Source organism: Sebastes fasciatus, chromosome 11, assembly GCF_043250625.1.
Source record: "Sebastes fasciatus isolate fSebFas1 chromosome 11, fSebFas1.pri, whole genome shotgun sequence".
In the NCBI taxonomy this organism is placed as follows: Eukaryota; Metazoa; Chordata; class Actinopteri; order Perciformes; family Sebastidae; genus Sebastes; species Sebastes fasciatus.
In genome coordinates, this window is record NC_133805.1 from 28,707,423 (window position 1) to 28,732,079 (window position 24,657).

Below are 24,657 nucleotides of genomic sequence, written 5' to 3' on the forward strand. Positions count from 1 at the left end.
AGACTTTTCCTCACAAAGCTGCACTTAAAACTAAATTGCTGTACAATTATAAAGTAACTAAAGCTGAAGACGTGTGCAGACTTGAACTACAATGTCTAACAAAGGCATAAAAATGACCCCAATAACAATAATTATAAAAACATTTGGTCCTGTCTTCTACAGTTCACCTCTAGCACCAATAAATCTGACAGATCTGAGTTTGGTGTAACATGGGAACTGCAGACCACCTGACATTCTTATTGAAAAATGAATTTTTAATTAGTGTATCCCTCATATTTCTGTCTGTGTGAGGACTCTCCTAATGTGCATCATTGTATGTCTCAACAATACAACATGTAAAACAAGCACTCTTACAATATATTGTGACAGTTGGTGCTTTTCCAACGACAGTCATACACAAGATAATTTTTAGAAATAAAAATATTAGCAATGTTGAAAAGACCAAAGTAGTGAAGGTATTCATTGTTTAAAGGGACAGTGTGTAGCATTTATTGGCAGAAATGGAAAATAAATAATATTAATAATTATGTTTTCTTCAGTGTATAATTTCTAAAAAATTAGAATTGTTGTGTTTTCGTTACCTTAGAATGAGCCGTTTATATCTACATAGGGAGCGGGTCCTCTTCACGGAGCCGGCGGCCATGTTTCTACAGTAGCCTAGAAAGGACAAACCAAACACTGGCTCTAAAGAGGGCCATTCGCTTTCATGTTTTCGCGTCGGCCACCGTAGTTCTCCTATACGCTTGGCATATGGAAGACGTTTCAGTTGGTTGCAAGCTGAAACCTCGCCGCTAGATGCCGCCAAATCCTACACACTGCACCTTTAACTCACCTAGAACAGTCAGATAAGCATTTTACTGTAATGGAGCCTTTCAAAACAGGGAGATACACATTTAAAAAGGACCATAGCAGTGGTTTTGCATGTTTTGACGCATTTTCAACAGATCGGATTATTGACTGTGATTAGAAGAAATTGATAGAAATGTATTTTCCTCCAGTTTTAGGCAGATATGGTTTTCAGATATATTCTGTACATATCAGTTATTTATTGTTGTGAGGTTCAAGAGTCTAAAAAACAGTTTTTCAAACTATATGTAAAACAATGGAAACTAGTGGCTGCCTAGAGCTGTGGGAAAAATACTAAGGAAAAAAAAAGACATGGTGTTGAATTTGCAACCACACTGGTATGGCCCTTTAAGCTCAATTATGGTATTACGATTCAAGACTAGTCTGTTTCATTATATCAATATTATAATAGTACAAAACTGTTTTAAACAAAACAAAATAAACAATAAAACAACAATTAAAATAGGGCTGCACAATTAATCAAAATTTTTAACGACATCATCATCAAACATTATCATTCCCTCTTATATTGCAATATCAGTCAAAATAATCGCAATTAGATATTTTTTCAAAATTGTGCAGCCCAAGATAAAAAAACAACAACAATATGTCGCTGAGTCAGATGTATAAAATAACCCCCTGTGACCTCAGTGTGCTGTCTTCTGATGCGACTTGAGGCTGGAGCGCTGGGTGAAGCACTTCCCACACAGCGAGCACTCGTAGGGCTTCTCTCCGCTGTGGACCACCGCGTGTCTGATGAGGTTACACTGTTTGGTGAAGCTACGGCCGCACTGCAGGCAGCTGAACGGCTTCTCCCCCGTGTGACTCCTCAGGTGCTCTTTGAGCTGACTGAACCTCATGAAGCTTTTGTCGCAGTACGTGCAGCTGAACCTCTTCTCGCCGACGCCGGACCTCCAGGGCGTCCTCATCCTCCTCGCTAGGCCGAAGCTGCCGCTGCGGCTGTGTCCGCAGAAAGAAGAGACGGCTGGGTTCGGCGGTGACAAATCCTCGTTTGGGTTCATCGCTTGAGGAGAATCGCTGTATTGATGCTGTGATTGCTGAGGAATCGAGCACTGACCCATGGTGTTGATCTGAGATAACGCACTGTGTCCTTCATCTGGCTGTGGTCGCTTACATCCAAACGTTCTGGCTCGTCTTCTCGCTCGTGCCGCGCTCACCATGACTGAATGGGATTTCCCTACCGAGTGAATTCGAGGCACCGTGTCTTCCAAATGCATCCCACTCTGAGACGGGAACACAGAGGGAAGCGGCTCAAACTGTTGCTCAGCACACGAGAAGCTTGGATCAGCAGCGTCTCTGCACAGATTGGCCGACCACAGCTGTCCGTCACCTTCCTCCGTCGCAAACTTGAGGTCTGAATCGAGAGGGGCTGCATTCTCGTCGGGCTCTTCCTCGTTCTCGTGTTTCACTACGAGCTCTGCCTCGGTTTGGTGTCTGTTCAGCTGCTGCTCTGGGAAAGCGCTGTAGCCGTCTGCCGGGGAAACCAGAGATCCCGGGTCGGCTGGGTTCTCACCGGATTGGTAATGCTCCACGAAGCTGTCAGTCTGGGCGGGTTGTGAGGCGTCGAAGCATGGCGGCTGCTCGGCTTCAGAGACTAAAGAAAGAACAGGAACAACACATCATCTTAAAGGGGACCTATCATGAAAAACTCACTTTTTCAGTGTTGTGCTCATACATCTGGGTATCTAGAGTGCTTACCAACCCACACACTGTGTAATAAGACAACCCAGTCAGTTTTTTGTGGGATCAGAAAACATGTGATTCAACCAGCCATTCAGATCTGGCTCCCCTTCTTATGTCACATGCAGCCTCATTAGAATATATCAGCCACAGCTTGAGAACTACTTTTGTAAAGGTGCAACATTAAAGCGTGTAAACATGTTCTAGTAGAAACTCAAAATACACGTATGAACCTGAAAATGAGCGTGATATGTCCCCTTTAAAGTAGAGGTTTTCAAGCACTAAGTCAAACAAATCTCTCATCAGATCTTATAATATCTCCCTTGTTTATATTACCAAAGAGCAATGTACAAACATTTAATATGCACAGCAAATACTGCAATTTAGTTCTTTGAATGTCATTCTTTGAGGTTGTATTGTCATGGGAAACATACATCTACATTACCAAGCAACTGTGACCTAAAAACAAAGATCTGGTCCTCTCTCTAGGTTCCACGGTGGAGAGAAGGTCGTGCTGCCCTGGCTCTATCTATTCGGCGTGGAGAGGAGGTCATGTTGCCCTGGCTCTATCTATTTGGCGTGGAGAGGAGGTCGTGTTGCCCTGGCTCTATCTATTTGGCGTGGAGAGGAGGTCATGCTGCTCCGGCTCTCTCTATCTGGCGACGCCCGGAAGCTGCTTGACAATAAATATTGCACCTTCTGCGATTTGAAAATTGCAGTAGGCCATAATGCGATTTCGATAAAATTTTGATTAATTGTGCAGCCCTAAACGATTCACTTTCAATAAGCAGATTCAATATTGGATTCATGTTGTCAAACCAAGAGCAGCTCGACCTGAACCTGAACTGACCTCTGAGGAGATGAAAGATTTTTCAAACACAACCTGTGGACCTGAATTCACTTGCTGTTTGCTAATGTGCTGCCTCTAATTTATTTTGAGCGCTCACAGTGATGGTTTATGGCAAATTACTCGTGTTAAAGTCGCACATCTAGCCAGTAATTTGTTGTATTTTTGAATAGCTGACTGAATGTGCTGCTCATCATGGGTAACAACAGCAACTATAATCGGTGCCGCTGTGGAGGTCCACGTGACCGGCACAAAATAATTCATAGTAATGGTGATGATGGTGATTTTGTGTGAATATAAATGGTCTAATGCTGCTAATAATGCAAAGGGAAGTGTCTGATGTTTGTGTTTGAACTCACTCAGTTTGTCCTCGGAGTCGTTCTTCCACATGTCCTCCTCTGCACACTCCTCTTTGATCAGCATGTGTTCAGCTTCATTAGCAGGCTCCACGTCTGCACACTGCAACGTCAGGCTCAACGTTAATACTCACACAGGGGAGATTAACTACCTCACAATGTGGAGTCAAATAAATACACACAACAGATGCACACATGTTGTGCAAGTACAGGGGAAACCCGTCTAAGCTTAGTTTAAAAAATATTTCATTTATTTTGTTTTATGTTTACCAATTTCATTTCACAAATGTGGAGGACGGAACCTGCCATAATAAAAAAAATGACTCAATAAATAAATAAATATGTTATTAAATATAGCAAAAATAATTTTAAAAATAAATTTTGCCATTAACTAATTGATAAAATGTGACATAAATTTATATTTCTGTTTTAATTTGCTTCTTTATTTATTTTTCTTTGTGTCAATTCCCTTATTTATTTACTCTTGTTTAATTTTCCCTCATATTTATTTATGTAGTTATTCTTATTATTTTTTTAATAGATTTCTTTATTTTTTGCATTAATGTATTATTATTTTATTTATTTTTCATTTATTAAATATTTATCTTTAAATGTATGTACTTATTAATGTATTTATGCATTTATTTCTTAATTTATTTCTGCACGTTTTCACCCCTTATTTATTTCCCCAAACTTATTTATTTCTGTATTCTTTTCTTTATACATTTCTTTATGCATTTCTGCCACATTATACAAATGAGGGGGCTGTCACTCAACCTGTGTCACGCGCATATGTCAGAGTGCAAAGATTGACTATATGCTAGTCAGCTAGCTGCACTCCAGTCTTCATTCTACAATAAATAAATAAATACATAAATAAATACCTACTGTATATTTAAAGATAAATTAAAAAAAATAAATGCAATAATAAATAAATGCCAAAATTGAATACAAAAATAAAAATGTATACAAAAATAAATAACTAAAATGTAATAATATATAAAAATAAATAAATAAAGGAACATTAAACATAATAGTAAGTAAATAAATAAGGGAATTAATATAAAGAAAAAAAAATAAAGAAGCAAGTTAAAACAGAAATATCAACACAACTTTATCAATTAATGGCTACATTAATTTTTGCTATATTTAATGACCTATTTATTTATTTATTTATCGAGTGATTTATATTTTTATTTTCGCAGGTTCCGTCCTCCATACACAACACACAAATGTGACACTATTTGATCCCCCAAAACACGATAAGTTTTCTCTATTTAGGGGGTTAAACAAATGAAATCAAACAAAAAATGAACACTTTTCATAATCAAATAATGTTTGAAATCTAAAACATTAATTGGTTCCAGCCATCAAATGTAATAATGTGTGGCTGTTCTCTGTTTATTATAACTGTTCATTGGATATATTTAGGTTTTGTTATTGTTGGCCAGACATAACAAAGTAGTTTAAAGATAACATTGGGCTCTGGGAAACTGTATTATGCATGTTTCATTATTTGCTAGCATTTTATAGACCAAATTGATTAATAAAAAAAATCTGATTAATAAACAATCAAAACAATATTCCTACCTGCTGGGGTTGATGTGGAGCCTCAGCATCCCAACCTGTGCTGTGTCTCTCTTTGTTCAACACTACTCTGACTAGAGGAGAGAACCTTTCTGCTGCTGGAGGATAAAACACTGAAGAGGAAGAAGAACAACAACAATACACCACATTATAGAGGCAGAAACTACAGATACAAGAACTTGACCCCAGCAGGAATTAAACCCTCACTACCTTTCCTCCTGGCTCTCATCCTGCCCCTCCTCAGCTCTGCCTCCATCACCTCGCTCTTCCTCTTCAGCAGGTCGATGTCCCGCCGGCTCTGGCTCACCTCCAGGCGGAGCACCGCGCAGCTGTCACCCACACGCCGGTCGATCTCCGCCACGGCCGCCTTGGCCAGGACCTCCATGACGGACAGCAGCTGGCTCTGGAAGCCGCAGTTCTCCATGTTCACACGACTTCAGCTCCTTGTTCCAAAACTAAATAAATATATTCACCTGTACGAGCCTGTATGTCACTTCTTTTCAGGATTAATGTGTACCGATTGTTGGAGAGAGGAGATACTAGAGGCTACTACTGTGTGCTTGTTGTGTACTCTGTGTTGTAAATGTCTTCCGTGGATGGCAGTGGGGGAAAGGGTCGCTCGTTTTTACTACCGTGATGTTCGCACGGGCGGTGTCTCTCCCTCTCTTCTTTAATCGCATTAAAAATAAAAAATATTTTTATTAACACACTTCACACCCGTCTGCTGTATTAAATAAACACAAGTTGGGAAATATGTATGTCTTTTTAACGTTAGCAGTGCTGTTAGTTCGCCGTTATTTCCGCCACTTGGGGACGTGCTGGAATACACAGCGAGGTTACCGTAACAACGTCACTTGTTGTATTACCGTAAATATTTGACTACATCCGCACTGTGACCCGAGCAGCGGAAGTCACGCTTCAGGTGATTACATTTGCAAACATGACAAAGTTGCTATTATAGCAACATATTTAGTTTTCCTTGCAATTAAACATTAATAATGACCTGAAATTGTTAAGCATTAAAAATAATGTCCATAACTTATATGTTGATACATTGAATCCACATATATATGCCACATATATTAATATATAACATTATCGGTATGTCATTGCTAAGCTTATATGAAGATGCAGATCTCATCAAGTTCATGAGTAAAATGACAATATTTAGATGTATGTGAGAAACAGACATTCAATGCATTTCTTGGTACCAATAATAACTCATTCAGGCCTACTGATGATGTAACCTACAGCTACTGGCCATTAGACCTATGATTGAATTGCCAGGTTGTGAAAAAAAAAATCAATAAAGCCATCTGTGACAATTTATAAACACTTTATTAAGGGGTTGGATTCATCACTTCTTTCCAGGATAAGGCCCAGGCAATAGGTACAGCCACAAACTACACAGAGCCACAGTGTACTAAAGTATTAGAGACTATTACTACAATATTTTATATGTTAATATCTTACTATTATTCTATTCCATACAATATTGCACAATAGTACACTAATGCCTAAGTAATATCCAAGTATTTACTTATTACTGAATGTCTAATAAAACACAATAGTGGAATATAACTAAGTTCATTAAGCACAATTTTTGAGGTACTTGTACTTCACTTGAGTATTTTATGCATCTCTATACTTTCTACTCCACTACATCACCACCAATACTACAGTAAAAAGTAAAAGTACATTTTGTTGCTAATACGTCTGTACTTTTACTTAAGTAAAATCTTAAATTTATAACTTTTACTTTTAATGGAGTATATTTACATTGTAGTATTCCATGATTATTTATAGTAATTGTTGTAGTTTTTGTTTTTTTCGCGTTCCTTAGTAGTACTTTATATGGAAACTCTGATTGGCTGATTGGTATTCTCTATGGTTCTATGTACTAATTTGGTATTTGTTTTGTACTTTATGATGAACTTTGTGGTTGTTTGCAGTAGATTATAGTGCTGGCTGTACTGTGTGTTGCTGTTTGCTAATCTGTGGTCATTTGTGCTAATTTATAGTTTATTTGTGGTAATTATAGTTTCTGTTGTAGTATTATTTCTGGGTCTTCGGGATAGTTTTGCTCTGTAGTAATTTGTAGCATTGAAGTAATTTGTGGTGATTGTACTGAATGGTGTAGTGCAGGGTATTTGCAGGTATACAGAGTATACCCACCTCTTTTTCTGGCAATTTACAGTATACCCACCTATCAGCCAAAAAGCCATTGCAATATATAGGAGAGAATACCCACTTCCTCCTCATTAACCTATACCATCTACCAAGTACCCTCACCTCATCAATGACCACTACACCACTGATTGTACTAGCACTTTCAGAGCCTTTGTCGTACTCACTGATGTCCTGTGTGTTGCTTTAGTTTGTAGGGGTTCGTATTGGCATGTAGCATTGATATACAACTGACACAGTTCAAGGAAATGGGCTGAACTAAGTTGAATTTGTCCTATATGTACATTTACTGTTAATTCCTTGCTTGTCAGGGTGAGAATTATACATGGAGCTCAGTCTACACAGAGACAAACATAAAGGGAAATACATGCATACACTTAACTGATTTCCCTACTCACTCAGCAGAGGCGGAGAAACCGTGGGCCACATACAGAGAGAAAGCACAAGAGAAGGAGAGACACTCAGGAAGTTAACAGGGGAAGTTTAGCGGTTTCTTGCGTCATCATTTTATGCTGCTACTTGTGTGCCGATGCAGAGTGAAGGTAGGAACACTGGCTTTTAACTTTTAATTTCCTCACGTTTCTAGATTGAAAGTCTTTCACAAAAGTGGACAAATAGGGAGGGATGGTGGACAGTAGGAGAGTAGTGGCAGGTGTCAGGAAGATGGAGGGGCTGGAGAGTGAGTTTGAATGTCTGTATGAGTCTATATGTTCAGGCTTAGAGAGTGCTCGACTTCCGCTGCAGTGAAAAAAAGGGGCCACAATGGCCGTGACATGCGGGCAGGAGGGAGGACAGACGGGGCCTGTACTGAGCTCAGTCCTCAGGGTGGAGGTTTAGTTTGGTCCACCAGCACAGAGAGACATTATGGTGTGATTGGGTTGAAACATTCAGAGGCTCACTTCACTGAATAGGAGAAGTACACAGGCAAGGGTGTGGCCTTTCATTCGAAAATAAATTGAGTGCATCAGAAGGGAAGTGGAGAGCCACATATGCACGCTGAGCATTCAGAGCAATTTGTTGTTTGATTTTGGGGGAAATTGTTGTCTGCAACGTGAAGCTGCTGTTTGCACTTCTGTTATTTCTGCTTTTTGCAGGGTGGAAGATAAACCAAAGTATGTCCTAACACTTCAGCTTGAACATATCCACTCCAATGCAAGGCGGCTTACAGAGGAAACAACCTGCACCCAACAACATGCACTGAAGCAAAGGAAGCAGAAGCCGCACGGTCAGAGATGTGAAATGTGCAGCACCTCTACAAAGTCAGCGTCACATTAACCGAGTTGGGCAACACATCCAGCAGCCAGCGCATACAGACAGCCAGTCGGTCTGACGGTCACAAACGGAGCAGCTCGGGCCGGTCTGAATGTGAGGTGAAACAGCAGACAGGAAGAGATGCGGAGACATCGGAAAAAAGTGGGGAACAAAGAGAAGGTGTTTGGATGTGACCTGCTGGAGCACCTGACCGCCTCTTCTCAAGAGAGTAAGTGAACAGACTCATTCCTGTAACCATTTCCTCCATGACAAGCACATTGCAACACACACTAAACACCATTATGTCAGAACAATAGCAATACATGTGCAATGTAAGCTCACCAGTGTTGTCTGAATAACCATACAATGTTTATATAACAATGTGTATATAGATATGGATAGATAGTCCTCATTAATCTGGTAAAATCAAAGTGTTACTAAAGGTGTTGCTGTGAATATTTCAAAACCACAAATGACATCCTCAAAATGTCACCCTGCAGGAATGATGGTCGACATCTTTTTGAGTTATTAGCCGTATTTGGCCCGAACTTGTGTCATGTTTTTAGAATGCTTGGTTTCTCATTTTTTGCAGTGGTGCTTCTCAGACAGATATGAGGTCAAGAAAAGACTTGCCTATGCTTTTTTAAACTACATGTTCAACAATTTCTTTGTTAAGACTCAAACCACTCGCCATTAACCACACCAGGCCTACTCGAATGCTCGACAGAGTAACTATTGACTCATTAAGGAGACCTTTCAAGTAGTTTTATATTCTGAGCAATGTTTTTCCCTGGGTCAATATGCTCTAATCACCAACAGTTTATAGCCTGCTGATGTTATAATCCTCAATACAAGACAGTTTTCTTGACTTTTGACATTTACATCTCCACAGTGGCTGAACATATTTTTACCATTCAAACTGCATTTGAAATGTCCATCTCCATTCATTTTTTTTGCAACTTGAATTGTGAAGATAGCCCCTTACCAATCTCTTACAATGTTAGTTTATATCAAGAGACACACATGCCCTGGGAACATACTGTAGGCATGATCACTTCTCTCAGGAGTCCATGTAGTATTCAACAGTCCATCCTGCCATTTAATATCCATTAAAGGAACAGTGTGTAGCATTTAGGGGATCTTTTAGCAGAAATGGAATATAATATTCTTAACTATGTTTTCATTAGTGTATAATCACCTTGGAACGAGTCTACATAGGGAGTGGGTCCTCTTCACAGAGTCGGCCATGTTGCTCCGCCATGTTTCTACAGTAGCCCAGAATGGACAAACATAACAGTGGCTCTGGAGAGAGCCTTCCTTTCCGTTTTTACGCTACCTGAAGGTCACCGTAGTTCTCCGACACGCTTGTGAAACTGCAGTAGCGTGAACCGCAGAGTGCAAAACCGTGGTACTGCCAGCCGCCGTCTGACTTCCATTGCTCCTGAAGTACTGTTATTATGGTAAGGATGGCCTCTGAGCGAGGCGAACGACGTTAACCACAGTTATGCACTCGGCTGTCCACGTTACCGCAGTCTTGGAAAGAGAGGAGTGTAATTTATAAACTTGTCTATATGGATATGAACACGTTTCTATATATTTTGTCCAACACAATTTTGATTGTCATTTTGCATCATCAGGAGATACGTGTACATCCATAAATCATTTGCAGGTGCTGGTTAACAATAATCTGCACAAAAGGACAAAAAAAGCTTCTTTTAGTGTGCATATACATGATGTTTCAGTCACATATGGGTGTCTATGTAGAATAAAAGAAGAAGTGTGAGGGTATTTTTTTGTCTGTATATGACATATGTGTCATAAACAAAACATATAAGGGATAATTGACTACTATTTATGAAAAATACAGAAACACAGACAACATACATAAAAAACTGAATGTGTATGTTCAAAGTTAACAAATTGAACATTTTGCATATTGTTCTTGTGTTATTATTAATTTCATTGATTCACTGTTTCCCACAGTTCCTCAGGTCTTGCAATACTGCAGTGAGTTTATTGAGAAAAATGGAGTCGTTGATGGCATCTACAGGTTGTCTGGAGTGTCGTCCAACATACAGAAACTGAGGTAAGTTTCATTGAACCTATATCTGTGAATATATACTCCACTTATTGAGGTTTGTGTCTTGTGTTGATATACTCTAAAGTGAATCTATGTGTGCATACCACCAGGGGTGAGTTTGAGAGTGACGGGAGTCCAGATCTGAACAAGGACCTGTACCTGCAGGACATCCACTGTGTCAGCTCTCTGTGTAAAGCTTATTTCAGAGAGCTGCCAAATCCTCTGCTGACATACCAGCTGTATGACAAGTTCGCTGTGAGTAGCTCAGACACGCAAACCTTTCACACGATTTCCCCCCCTCCTATGTGTTCATGGGGAGTATAGGACTGATCACAGGGGTATAAAGTACCTATACCCTGCGTATACAGTATGGAATATATTAATCAGAATGAGTCCAGATCTCCCTGCGTGCCATATTCCCAACAATTAAATTGGAATAAAAGTGATAAATTGTACTAACATATTGATTCAAACATGTGTCTGTGTTACAGGAGGCTGTGGCCATCCAGCTGGAGGAGGATAGGCTGGTAAAGATCGGAGATGTGCTGAAAGAACTACCAGCACCACATTACAGGTACAGTCCAGTATTACAGTCGGAGGGCCTCTTTTATTCATCTCATGCAGCTTTCCCAACTAAAGCTTACTTAAAAACTTGTCTTATCTGCATTGAGGAAGCAGGTGACAGTCTGTGGGTACTCAATCCAGTGTGTACTCAAGCTTTGGATGCTTTTTGAGGTTTTTATCAAGTCCGAGACAGAGTACATCCTGTATATGTAGATTTTAGGGCTCTACCCAGGGGCGGCGCCAGAGTGTTAGGGGCGGACGGGCAATCAGCTTTGACAGGAGGGGCATTTTTTTCACCTCATATAGCCTTTTTTAAGTGTTTCTTTAACATTATCATGTTTCATGAAAGAAATAAACTGACAGAGAGGCGTATACATACTGCCACTTATGCGCACAGGTGCGCACGCACGCATACACATGCTGTTAGGTTCACAAAATCAGGTTATAAACTAACACTGTGTCCTAACTGGATGCGAGCATCCGACTATCACGCTGCATCGCGTAGCATCTGACGCTCTCTGTCCACTGAATCCGTTAAATCTGCACTTCTGTTACATCATGTAAACAAACCAGGAACATATCAGCTGTGAGCTCCAGATCAGACTGGAGCTGAAGACGTAACCACTTAAAAGATGGGTTAGTAGTACTTGTTATCTTCCTACGTTCGTAATTTTTTTTTTTATCAGAAAACACACGTTTTATTTTTTATATTTACTGGAAATAACATACGATATAGCCAAGAGCAAGTAGGTTGTTATCTAGTGACCTTCTCCAGCCAGCTGCCACCTTATTATGGTTTCTGTAGTGAAAAGAGGAGGGACTGGAGGCTACAGATAACTCCTCAGTGAAATGAGGAGGTACTGGAGGCTACAGATAACTCCTAAGGCCAGCCCTGCGTCTTGCCAGTGCCAGGGTTAAAATGCACACACACGGGTGCCGAGATCCATTAAACAGGGAGTTAAACAACACATTAATCTAACAGTCTGACTGATTTCTTCATAACTATAATTTAAGTCAATAAAGACTAAATGTGGATGTTTTGCTCACCAGTTGTTGTCCCTGCTCAGCCTGCTGTAGTGTAACATTAGTCAATTGTTTTATTCCACGATACTGAACAGAATAATCCAAACAGGTAGAAAAAGTAAGATGTGAAAGGAGCACAGGATGCTTTTTACTCTCTTGGTCCTAATTGCGCTTTAATGCACCAGGTTTGTAGGTCTACTTTCTCTCATTTTTTTTCTATTGAGCTAGATTTAAAAAAACAAAAAACAAAAAAAACAAACACACAAACGTTATACGCAAACTTTGACAGGTAGCTCGTAATTAAGTTTCACTAGTGAACTTTATTACATATAACTGAGAGCGTCAATGCCTGTGCTGAAAGTGTCAGTAATCAAGTTAATATTTTCATTTACATCCAGGACAACTGACCCGGTTTTCTCGGCTCATTTTATCTAAACTAATCAGCCGTTCCTCTCAATATGAGTGACAGGAAAAAATAGGAACCGTGTATCCGATAGAAGTTCAGACAACGCTGGCTCTACCGCACCCGAGTCGACTGTTATCAGGCCATCAAATAGGCGCTATTGGCCGCCATAAGCACTGTGGGTCAGTAGCGGCCTATTACGTTGTAAAAGTGAAAGCGAAACTTAAAAGCAACGCGTTGTAAAACTGAATGAAATGTTACATTTTTAACACAAAACGACTTCTGTGGGTTTAGTCAACAAAACCACTTAGTTAAGTTTAGGGAAAAAGATGCTTTGACTTAAAATAACTACGTTTCAAAAGTGAAAGTGAAAGTTAACGCTTGTGAACACAAAGGCAACTACATTTTATTGGTCTCACATGGGATGTGAAGCCCAGCCTCCTGTGTTTTGTTTCACATCCATCATCCATGACCTCCAACCCATATGGAGTTTTACCCTCTCTATAGTGCCTTACTTCTGCTTCTGCTCCTGTCATAACAACTATGGTTGCTGTTGTGTTCTTTTATACCCCCTTTCGGTGACCTACCATGTGAATAGATGATAAAACCTAATATTGGGTGTAGTAGGGCCCTATTGACCCACATCTATGGTGCTTATAGCGACTGATAACGCCTATTTAATAGCCTGACAACAGTCTAATTGGCTGATTAGGAAGCGAGGTAGGGGAAGGTTGGGGATTGGTTGGGAATAATACTGTTGCTTTGGGTAGCATGCCTACAGAAATTTAAAATAGATCTCAGACCCCCATTTGTCCTTAGAAAGCCTGTACGATATGATTTTGGTTGTTAATGTAATTAACAAAGTCATCAGCATAGAAATAAACGATTTAGCCAATTCAGTTTTTTAAGGCTTTTATTTTGATTTTCACTCATTGACCCAGTTCCCAGTGAAACAGAATATATGACCGGTGTACAGTTATGAGAGGGATTTAAATCAAATCCTTTGCATTTGATTGGACCTGTAAAAAGTGGACGGGCTTAGCATGTAGTGCAATATGGAGCCGCAGAGGACTGTGGCTCCACACACACCTCCCTTGTTGCTATAAGTCGCAGATAGATTGATGGATGATGTCATGATATCATTGGTTGAAATTGGTTGATACTATCTCACGTAAGTAAGTTATACATACGTATAAAAGTACAAAGATTTTTGCATATATTGTTAAGGCAGTTGCTATTAGCACCCAAGTGTCAGTAGCCAACAATAATATTTGCACCCGGGGCGGAATAGCCATTGTGGCTATTTACACCTGGGTGTATATAGTATGGCAGAATGTATGAAATGTATGCATATTTTTCCTAAACCTAACCAAGTAGTTTTATTGCCTAAACCTAATCAAACTGCAACTGAAAGTTTGCAGGAGGGTCGTACTGTAAAGGACATATGTACAGATTGTAAAGCCCCTTAAGGCAAATTTGTGATTTGTGATTTTGGGGTATACAAATAAAATTGACTTGCCTTGAAAACTGAAAATAATAATAATAATAAAAAAAACTGAAAATAATAAGTCAACTAAGTGTTTAAAAATCAGCCTCTCATGGGACTCAAACTCTGGCCTCCTGGGTGAAAGTAATGAGTTTGCTCATTAATCCACCACAACCTTCTCCTTGTGTATATACTTTGTCACTCTTTACATTACTATTACTACTATTACTACTATTATTAAGTCTTTGGGCAGGAAGCCATTCGGCTAGCTAACGATTGTTAAATTAAGAGGCATATGCAACTTGGCTGGGTGTAAATTGTCCAATAGTTGCCATGTGACTCAAATAGACATCCCGTATTGTTAAATAGTTGCACAATTTGACCGGAGATGTGATCTAAAGGGGTTAAAAATGCGTTTTTCATTTCATCTCGACTTTAACGTTTCACTTTCTTTCTTTCGCCATCAGGACTCTGGAGTTTCTGATGCGTCATCTTGTCAAAATGGCCTCACATTCCCCAGAGACCAACATGCACTCCAGGAACTTGGCCATCGTCTGGGCCCCCAATCTGCTCAGGTTTGCTTATATTATAATATATAATAATAATATATGTGTTGTCTGTTTCCGGTGAGTTGCCTTTGAGCAAGACACTGAGCAACAATCTGCACCGAAAAGATACACAAGCCGTTTTTGTTTCAGAGGGACATGAGGCAGGATTAATATGGAATTATGCTGTGTGTAATTTATTAACCATTAAGATCTTAATTATACATTATTACGATTTAACTAGAGTTTGATGATATTATAAATTATTAGATGTTTTTTCTTCATTTCCTTCACTTCTTCATTTTTTCTAGCGTTTGTTCATTTTATCCATTTATTTATTCACTCACATTCATCCTTGCTTCTTCCAACATAGATTTAATTACTTCCATTCTTCCTTCCAACAATGAATGAATCAATCAATCAATGAATGAATCAATGAATGAATCAATCAATCAATCAATGAATCAATCAATTAATCAATCAATCAATCAATCAATCAATCAATCAATCAATCAATCAATAAATCAATCAATCAATCAATCAATCAATCAATCAATCAATCAATCAATCAATCGATCTTTATGTTAAGGTCGAAGGACATTGAGACGTCTGGGTTTAACGGTACAGCAGCCTTCATGGAGGTCAGGGTTCAGTCCATCGTGGTGGAGTTCATCCTCACACACGTCCCTCAGCTGTTTCCTGAACTAGGTAACACACCAGCCTGATCACAACACTGAATTTCCATTTTCTTCCCACGTATACTTACTTACCTATACCACACTGTATCACTGACTTACTCCTGCTGCCTTCAGGTTTATCAAATGAGAGGAGGAAGTCCCTTCCCTCCCCTTCAGCAATACCCAATCAGGAGGAAGGGTCTCGTCCTACTCATCCTTTCCCCAACTTTGGTAATATCAGTCCAGGAGACGGTCCTCTGGCCATAAGATCTTACCACTCCATCATTGAAGGCACAGACAAGTGAGTAGACTCATATATTTATTATGTGTGATCTGGCTGATAGGAAGTGTTTCATACAGAGGTCAAAGGTCAGTGGTGCAGCTTGGAAAGTGACGTTTACCATGCAGACATTTAGAGAACCTTATCTCATGTCAGGCCTGATTTAATCAACAATGTTTGTGGTGGAGTGATGCTTACAGTGTCTTTCTTTTTCTGTGTCTCGTTCAGGAGGAAAGGATCTCTCAAAGGCAGGAAGTGGATGTCCATCTTCAACATCGGAGGACGATTTCCAGACCCACGACGGAGGCACAAACACTCCACCAAAGGTACAAAACCTCATCACGGTTATTAGTCCTGGTAGTTGCTCCGACCCTTGATTATTTCCTTTTAAACAGATTGCAATATTTTTTCCTCTGTTTATTATTTTTACCACATTCTACAATAATAGATTTAAACTGTAAAACCATCTGATTCAAGTGAGAATCATAATTACAGATATTGTGACTTCTGGTGATGTCAAAGTTGGGGTTAGGAATGTTTGATTAATGACTAAACTTTATAACCAAATTGTTAGGTGCTTTGGGGGGCTTTTTCCTAAAGAAAATCTGTCTGACACAGGAGGTTTAAACTTCCTGTGTGATTTCTTTCTTTATTGTCACCCCACAATATATATATATATATATATATATATATATATTTTCTGTCTTTAATAATAGCTTCTTTGTTTCAGAGAAAGAGAGGCCTGTTTCTTTGAGACCAGCAAGAAGCATGGACTGCCTCAGCACCCCGCCATATCCTAATGAAGGTACTGCTCCTGTTACACATTTCCCAATAGATTTAGTCAGAACGATAAATGAATGTTTCAACAATAGAGGAAACTAATATTCAACTCTGCACACAGAGGGATGTAGGGATGAATAAATAAAAAAGGATCACATAACCATAGCATGGAGACATTTTCTCTTTTGGAGAATGTTATGAATTTAGGTTTTTGAGATACCTGCTTGTGAAACTTCTGCAACCGCCCTACAACAATGGAAATTAATTCATTTTAGTTTGTGCTGATCAAATAATTAAAAAATGACATCTGAAATACTCAAAAGGACATAAACGGCATCCATGCTATCCTGAATCATCAGCAGATCATGCTGTCAACATACATACTATTTCATTCATACTCACAATATCAGATTTTCACTACATGATTATCATGTCCAAAAGAATTATATTATATATTATAGAATTATAAGAATTATATTATACAGATTATTTTATTATCACAATATCTATAGAAAATCTGAGAAAAACAGAAATAATCAATACAATAAATAAATTATAAATCAGTCAAATTCATCTTTAACTTTGTTTATATATGTATATATAAAATTATTCTTTGATCCTTTTTTCTTTTGGTAAAAAGTAGTCCCAGGGGAAAATGTTGACAGTGAAGCCTCTGGGTTATTCAGAGTTACTGGGAATTGCAAGACACAATAAACTGCCCCTTTCAAATGTAATTGTGAAATACTTAGAGCACCAAAAAGAAAAGTTTCAGAGACAGATAGGTGGCATAAAAACAGAACATCTTTCATGGCTGGATAACACTGAGGATACGCGCGGAAAAATAACTTTAAAGGGGACATATCATGATCATTTTCAGGTTCATACTTGTATTTTGGGTTTCTACTAAAACATGTTTACATGCTTTAATGTTTAAAAAAAACTTTATTTTCCTCCTACTGTCTGCTTTGATAAATCTGTATTTACCCTCTGTTTGAAACACTCCGTTTTAGTGCATTTCAATGGAATTGCAACACAATTGCATTGCTAGGCAACAGCTTGGGTCCATGTTTACTTCCTGTCAGCTGATGTCATTAACATACACTGCAACAGGAAATAAACTAGGACCCATTTGGAATGTTTACGTTTAAAACTGTGAAATGGTCTAAATATTGTAGATTTGTGACATCACAAATGGACAGAAATCCTGACGGCTTGTTTCAAAAGCTCAGCTTCTGAATACGGGCTGTGTGTACTTCCCTGTGGATTAAGTTTTTCGATACTTTCACAGTATTTATATAGAACTTAAACCTGCTTTATAATATAAAAGCCATGAAAATGTCACTTTTTACAATATGGGACCTTTAAGATAAATTAGTTTGCCTGAAGATGCCGGACACCGTTTTTGGTGATACAGATTAACAGTCATACTTTGGATCAGATTAAACTGTTCAAAAAGACAGTTACACTTCGCCCAAAGTCTTATGTGTCTGTTTTATTCCAGGTTCCAGACGTAGCGGCCAGCGCCCTCCTTCCACCCACGTGTCTCCCCTCGTCACCGCCTCCCCCCAGTCTGGCTCTGAGGTCACGCCATCCGCCGGTGCAATAGGTGGCAGTGAATATGCTGTGACTTTCCGCAGGGGAACAGGGTTGGTAAGCGGGGGCACTCAGGGCACCTACACCTCCCTCGACCCCGAAGGTTTAGCACTCACAGGCAACGAGACTCTACAGTCCATATCCCCAGGACTCTCCAATAAAAGCCGAAGAGCAGCCATGCACATCACGGGGCCCACCACGGTCACTGTGCCCCTGCACATCACCTCTGGCCTGGCGTTAGGGGTGATGCAAGGGGGCGGGGGCAGCGGGGGCAGCGTGGTCATCCACCGCGGCAGGGATAAGGATACAGGGGACAGGGTGGAAGGTAAGGAGGGAGAAGAGAAGGTGGCGATGAGAGAAAGAAAGGTGGAAAAGGTTGAGAAAGAGGAGAAAAATCACAGTGGGAAAGTGACAGAGGGGGAAGGAGTCGTGGATGCAGAAGGGACTACAATGGCAGGTGGTGGTGGTGGTGAGGAGGAAGAAGGTGAAGGAAAGAAAGAGGAGGAGAAGGAGGAAGAAGAGGAGGTCCGAGAAGAATGCAGATGGAAGCCGGAGCCGGTGGCGGGAGGTCAAGATGGGTCCAGAGAGCAACGAGCCAAAAGCAGGACCTCCAACACTGAGGAAGATAATGCTTTTGATGATGAATACATGGGTAATTTCACCTATTTCACAACCATATGAGTTTACTTTGTTTATACCACATGAATAAATAATGTAAGATCATCTCTAATCTTAGCCCATGCTTCATTTACAGACATGAAAGATGTGAAGCCAGCTAATCGTGAGCCAGAGGTGACTCAGCGTGCTGATGACTGTGTGTTTGATACTTCTGACGTCCTCAACTCAACTGAAGTGGAGGGCGACGACCAGGAGCTGTCTGGCTATGTTCAGGATAACTTTGAATTCCTGGACCAAATGGACTGCAGCATCCAGGACCACATGGACTGTAGTGTCCCCTATCAGGTGTGTGTTGTTTTATCTGTACGGAATGGGGTTTGAACTGTATTTAAAGGAACAGTGTGTATAATTTTGGGGAATTTATTAGCATAAATGGAATATAATATTTATAACTGCCATAACTCCCTTCCACTTCTTGTCTCTTTTTCAGGTGAACGAGTTCTCTGTTGAACCTCCAGGCCACTCAGATGATGAGTATGAAGTTATGGAGCAAGTTCATCCTGCAGAGCTGCAGACAGACCCGCAACCAGGCACTGAATCACAAACCCAGAGCCAGACAGAGTCAAATCCACACCGGCCGCTCAGCCTCGACTCATACAGCCGACACACTAAATCCCTCAGCTTGCCTTACATGACCTCACCCGTCCACGGATCGGAGGGGTCTTGCTCTGAAGACGAGGCTGCAGTGGACGACAGTGATGATGAAGATTACAGTAGTGAGGAAGACGAGAGCATGTTTGTTAAAAGCCTTCCCGCTGATTTCTTCTTGGATTTTCCCTTCGAACCAGACACTGATAATCAGGACAGTTGCGCTCCTGTGGGAGTTCCTGTACAGCCGTCGCAGAGCTCACAGTTTTCTGCATGTAAATTATCAACCACTGGAGATCTGGAGCAGGTAGAGGTGAAAGACAAAGGAAATGAAGATGGACTGGAAGAAAAGGAGATAACAGAGAAGGAAGAGGAAGATCACCAGGAAAGAGACCAGCTGGAAAACAATAGGCAAAGGTGAAACTGATTTCCTATTTGGCATTTAACACAATATGTATAACAAAGCTATTGTCTCAGTTATCATGCAAGTGCATCTCTGTCCGTCATAGGCTGTTCTGATAAACTATTTATCACTGAATGCCCCTTTAAAGGTGCTTTATCCAGTTTATATCAACAATGGGTTAGATAACTTCACGTAATGTGAAATGTGTCGCTTGTAGTGATTAATCCACTGATAATTACAAAGCAGCTGTTTTCAGGGGAAAAGCGCTGATAAAGCAACTGTACACTCAGCATCAAATGACAATTAGCAGGTAAACATAGTGGATAATTTAGCAGCTAAAGAGCCGGATATACTGGATATGATAATAAAAATAATAGCAATAATAATAATAATAATAATAATAATAATAATAATAATAATAATATCAATAATAATAATAATCTTTTGTTATAGAGCATTTTTCATACAAGATGTGTAGCTCAAAGCACTTGACAAAAAATTAAAATGCAAACACATTTAAACAAGGGCAATTAGACAATGAAAACAGATTTGTGAAATTGAAAAACACAGACCATTAAGAACAATAAAAATGAAAGAATTGTTCAAATAAATAATAAGAATGACATTAGTTATAAACCAAATTCAATAAATAGGTTTTCAGCTGTTGTTTAAATATGTTCACATAGGTAACTGTTTGCTAATAAGTTCGCCATATGAACTTTATAAGGTGATAATATGTCAAAGTTGTGTTTACAGTTTGTGTGCTGGAGGATGGAACCTGCCAAAATCAAAAATAAATAAATAAATTACTCAATAAATAAATAAATAAATATGTCATTATATGTAGAAGAAAATAATATTAAGTGACAGCCCCCTCATTTGCATAATGACGCAGAAATGCATAAAGAATTGTAAAAAGAAATGTGTAAATAAATGTATAGAGAAAAGAATATACAGAAATAAATAAGTTTGGGGAAATATAAGGGGTGAAATGCAAAGGGAAAATTGTTCAGAAATAAATAAATAAATACATACATTTAAAAATAAATACAAAATAAATAAATAAAAGGGAAAATTAAACAGGAGAGTAAATAAATAAGATCATTAATAAAAAGATAAATAAATAAAGAAGCAAATGAAAACAGAAATATCTGTTTATGTCACATTTTATCAATTAATTAATGGCTACATTTATTTATTTATTTTTGGCAGGTTCCATCCTCTATAGCCACTAACCTCTTTTTACAAATACAAAATGAAGCTATTAAAATAACTTGAAAGATCATATAATCATGAAACACTTAAATATTGACGTAAGGAATATGCACAAAGTAGATCTCATATTGTTGCACAGTGTGTTTAGCTCTCCAATGTGAAATCGACGAAATACACTGAAACTTAATCATACAAACCTCACAAACCAGTCTTCCAAAGCAAGATATCTCTTTCTGAAATGTGTCTGTCATCCATCTGCAGCAAAACGCCAGAAGAAGATGTCATGGAAGATACTCAAAGTGACAAAGCACAACCTCTAACCCCAGAGGCATCAACAAACTGCTGGGCTGACTTTCCACCGCCGAGTGATGACGAATCAAGCGCTGTGGCTGACCTGCCCGTCGAGGAGGAGGCGGACATGTTTGACAATCATCACAGTGATTATCCACCTTGTCATGAAGTTCCCTGTGCTACACAGAGAGACACTGATGACGTTTCCTCAGAGGAGTTCAGAGAGTTTTCTGTAAGGGCAACAGAACCGCTAACACAATTGATAGACAGTGATGAGGAGAAGGACAGGGAGGTATGCAAAGAGATAGTTGATATAGTGGCTCTGGAAATAAAAGATAGTGATGACAACATGTGGGAAGAAACCACCGAGGAAGGTCATGAAGTGATAGCTGAAGAAAAACATGAAGAAAAGATGCAGGGAGGTGACAAAGAGCAGGATAGTGCAAGGGCAATTTGGGTTGAACTTGAGGATGTTATATGTGAAGTTATAGAGGACGAGGAAAGTAAGCAGGTTGAGATGAAGAATGCGAGAGAACGCGTTGCTGGGGAGGGAGAGCAGGTTGCAAAGGTTTCAGGTGAGGAAATAGTGGAGGTTGACGAAGGAGAGACAAACAAGACAGAAGTTAGAGAGGAGGTAGTGGAGGAATCAAAGGAGACGACTGAAGAGAAGCTCACAGACCCAGAGATTCAGCAAGAGTTTGAGGAGAAAGAGATAAACTTACCAAAGACAAGTGAACTAGAAGAAGAAATTCAAGGGAAGCCTACAATCAATGACGAAGCACAGCATCACGACAGAGAGGAAGTGGTTTCAAAAGAGAACAATGACAAAGAGAGAGCTGATGAGCAATGTAGAATGGAGCAGCCAAGTGTAGATAAACAGCTAAAAGAGGTCAGATGTGATATGAAGGAGGGCAGAAAGCGTGAGGAAAGTGAGGGCAGCCCAGGAGGAGTAGGGAGGAAGCTGGTCGTCTTCAAACATCCGAGGGTTTACCAAGTAAAAGCGGTGCCGGTCGTGCCTCCGAAGCCTCAGCACTGCAAGATGACCGCCCATACCCTCCGACAGCAGCATCAGCAAAGAGAGAAAAGAGACGCCGACAGAGGGAGAGAAAACACGCCGAGAGTCCCAACGGAGCAGACAAGAGTCTGTGCAGGAGACGAGGGTGAAGAGGACGTCACGGGGGAAAAGGAGAAGCCCACACTCGGGGGAGGGGAGAAAGAAGAGAGGGAAAGGAGGAGGGATGGGGAGGAGAGTGCCACGAGGGACACAAACAGAAACAGTCCCCTCAGCATTAGTTTTGATGAGGCTGTTGCCATAGCAACCATGAGACGAGAGAAAGAGAAAGAGTGCGAGAAGGAGAAGGATAAGGAGAGGCAGAGGGATTGGTGAAATGAAGTACAGTGAAGGTTTATTATTGATTTAAAGTGTTTTGACTGTACAAACTATTTTTCTACGTGTAGCATAAAGGGCTGTATTTTTCTTTGCAGTATTGTCTGTGCAATGCTACTAAAGATGTTTAGGTGTTTTTTTTTCTACCACGCACAAACTTGATGTGCAGCAAGGAATCTAATAGGTTTTTTAAAAGTATTTTCCAGTGGAGGATTTTCCCCTTTATTAGTCAGAGAACCGTAGAGAGCTGACTAATATGAGGGAAAAGAGATGGAGGATGAGATGCAACAAAGGTCCCCGCCGGACTCGAACCAGGGACGATGCAATTAGGAATTGTTAGGAAGTTAATAAATGAATAGCTGCAATTGTGCTACCTGATATTAAATTAAATAAAACTGAAACTGAAAGCGGGAAAGTGATATTAATGTTGAAGTGCTGCTGAAATGTTGAGGATGACATGTTACACGCATGAACTTTCATAGCTTCCATACTATAGATCTATAAAACTTAACATCTCACTCAATTTTGATCAAAAGTAAAACGATTAGCCTTAAATCCAGCTTACTCCTGTCCGTAGAATTGTCCAATTATACAATACTTTGTAATTATATAAAGTATATGTATCGTATATGGTATATGTATAAATAAACGGTTTGCAAGTATGTGGTTAAATGGTATAGATTCGAAAGAGCAGGGATGATGAATTCAGTGTACCATTTATGATGAATATAATTAAAGTCTACAAAAGTCAAAGTTATTTTTTGGTTATGTGAATAAAAAGATGTTTCCAAGATAGTGCCTGTTCTTCTTCTATTATTATTATTATTATTATTATTATTATTATTATTATTATTATTATTATTATTTATTCATTTATTTTTGTTCATGTTTATTTAAACTTTATTGGAACAAGACAGATACATTGCTTCAGACACTGACAATGAGCTTTAATTTGCATGCAAGTATTACATATTAAATAAAAAAAAATAATAGATGAAGATAAAAGACATTAATAGTTATGTAAATAATGAGGGTTAATGAGCAGTTTTTCACATTTGAATACAGTTTTTGTGGCCTTGCAATTTTGTCTTTACAGTTTCAGGGTATCCCGTTAGATACTAGATTTTACATGGTAAAACATATGCATTATATAAAAATACATTTGTTTTTTTCGTGTTTGTTAATAGATATTTTCTCGTAAGCAACAAAAATATTAATATATAAAAAGCAATATTTGCACTATCTGTTTATGTCATGTTTATTTTTGTTTATAGCTTATTTTGTATATTGTATATTGGTAGAATTTCAATTGTTTTTATTATTATTTTATTCTAATGTTTTTATCTATTCTTTTGTTATTATACTGCTTACTTGCACCAACAAAACCAAAGCAAATTCCTAATGTATACCTCTTACACCTGGCAATAAACACGACTCTGATTCTGATTCTGAAAATGGGAGAAAGAAATAGAGAGATTCTTTTTTTTTAAAATTTATTTATTAATTTTTTCAAAATTACAGTATACATAGTAACAGCAGAAAACATTAAAAACATTTACATGCAAAAGAAGCATAGCGAAAACATAAACAAAGAGCTGTGACAAACATAAAAGGACAACAGAAATGAAACAAAACCAACATAAAGTAAAAAAACACAATAAAAATAAATAAATAAGTAGATAATAATAATAAAAAGACCACGCGAGAGTATGACAATAATTTCACTTAAAAACATTAAAGATATTTCATACATTCATTGTTTTCATTGCTTTTTTGTTTTGTGAGGAAGAAATTGTTGACAGATATAATTCCATTTCTTTCATAAATACAAAGAAATTAGGCTTTTTTGGGGTAAATTTACACTTGTGAATGTGGAACTTCGCGATAAT

General features: G+C 38.9%; 2 protein-coding genes across 2 annotated transcripts; one reads left to right on the forward strand and one right to left on the reverse strand.

The window, feature by feature from the left end:
* Positions 1–251: 251 nt before the first annotated feature.
* LOC141777643 (uncharacterized) lies at positions 252–6,293 on the reverse strand. Its single transcript, XM_074652096.1, has 4 exons — positions 5,548–6,293; positions 5,341–5,450; positions 3,754–3,853; positions 252–2,461 (listed from the first exon to the last, which is right to left on the reverse strand). Exons 1-4 carry the CDS (start codon positions 5,759–5,761, stop codon positions 1,494–1,496), a joined length of 1,392 nt encoding a protein of 463 aa, XP_074508197.1. The 5' UTR covers positions 5,762–6,293; the 3' UTR covers positions 252–1,493.
* Positions 6,294–7,918: 1,625 nt separating this feature from the next.
* Positions 7,919–23,563, forward strand: LOC141777639 (uncharacterized). Its single transcript, XM_074652090.1, has 14 exons — positions 7,919–8,066; positions 8,619–9,004; positions 10,759–10,861; positions 10,966–11,110; positions 11,347–11,429; positions 14,799–14,906; positions 15,466–15,584; positions 15,689–15,854; positions 16,062–16,159; positions 16,564–16,638; positions 18,115–18,858; positions 18,961–19,169; positions 19,315–19,889; positions 21,352–23,563. The coding sequence occupies exons 2-14, from the start codon at positions 8,917–8,919 to the stop codon at positions 22,766–22,768; spliced, it is 3,930 nt and encodes a 1,309-aa protein (XP_074508191.1). The 5' UTR covers positions 7,919–8,066; positions 8,619–8,916; the 3' UTR covers positions 22,769–23,563.
* Positions 23,564–24,657: the final 1,094 nt, after the last annotated feature.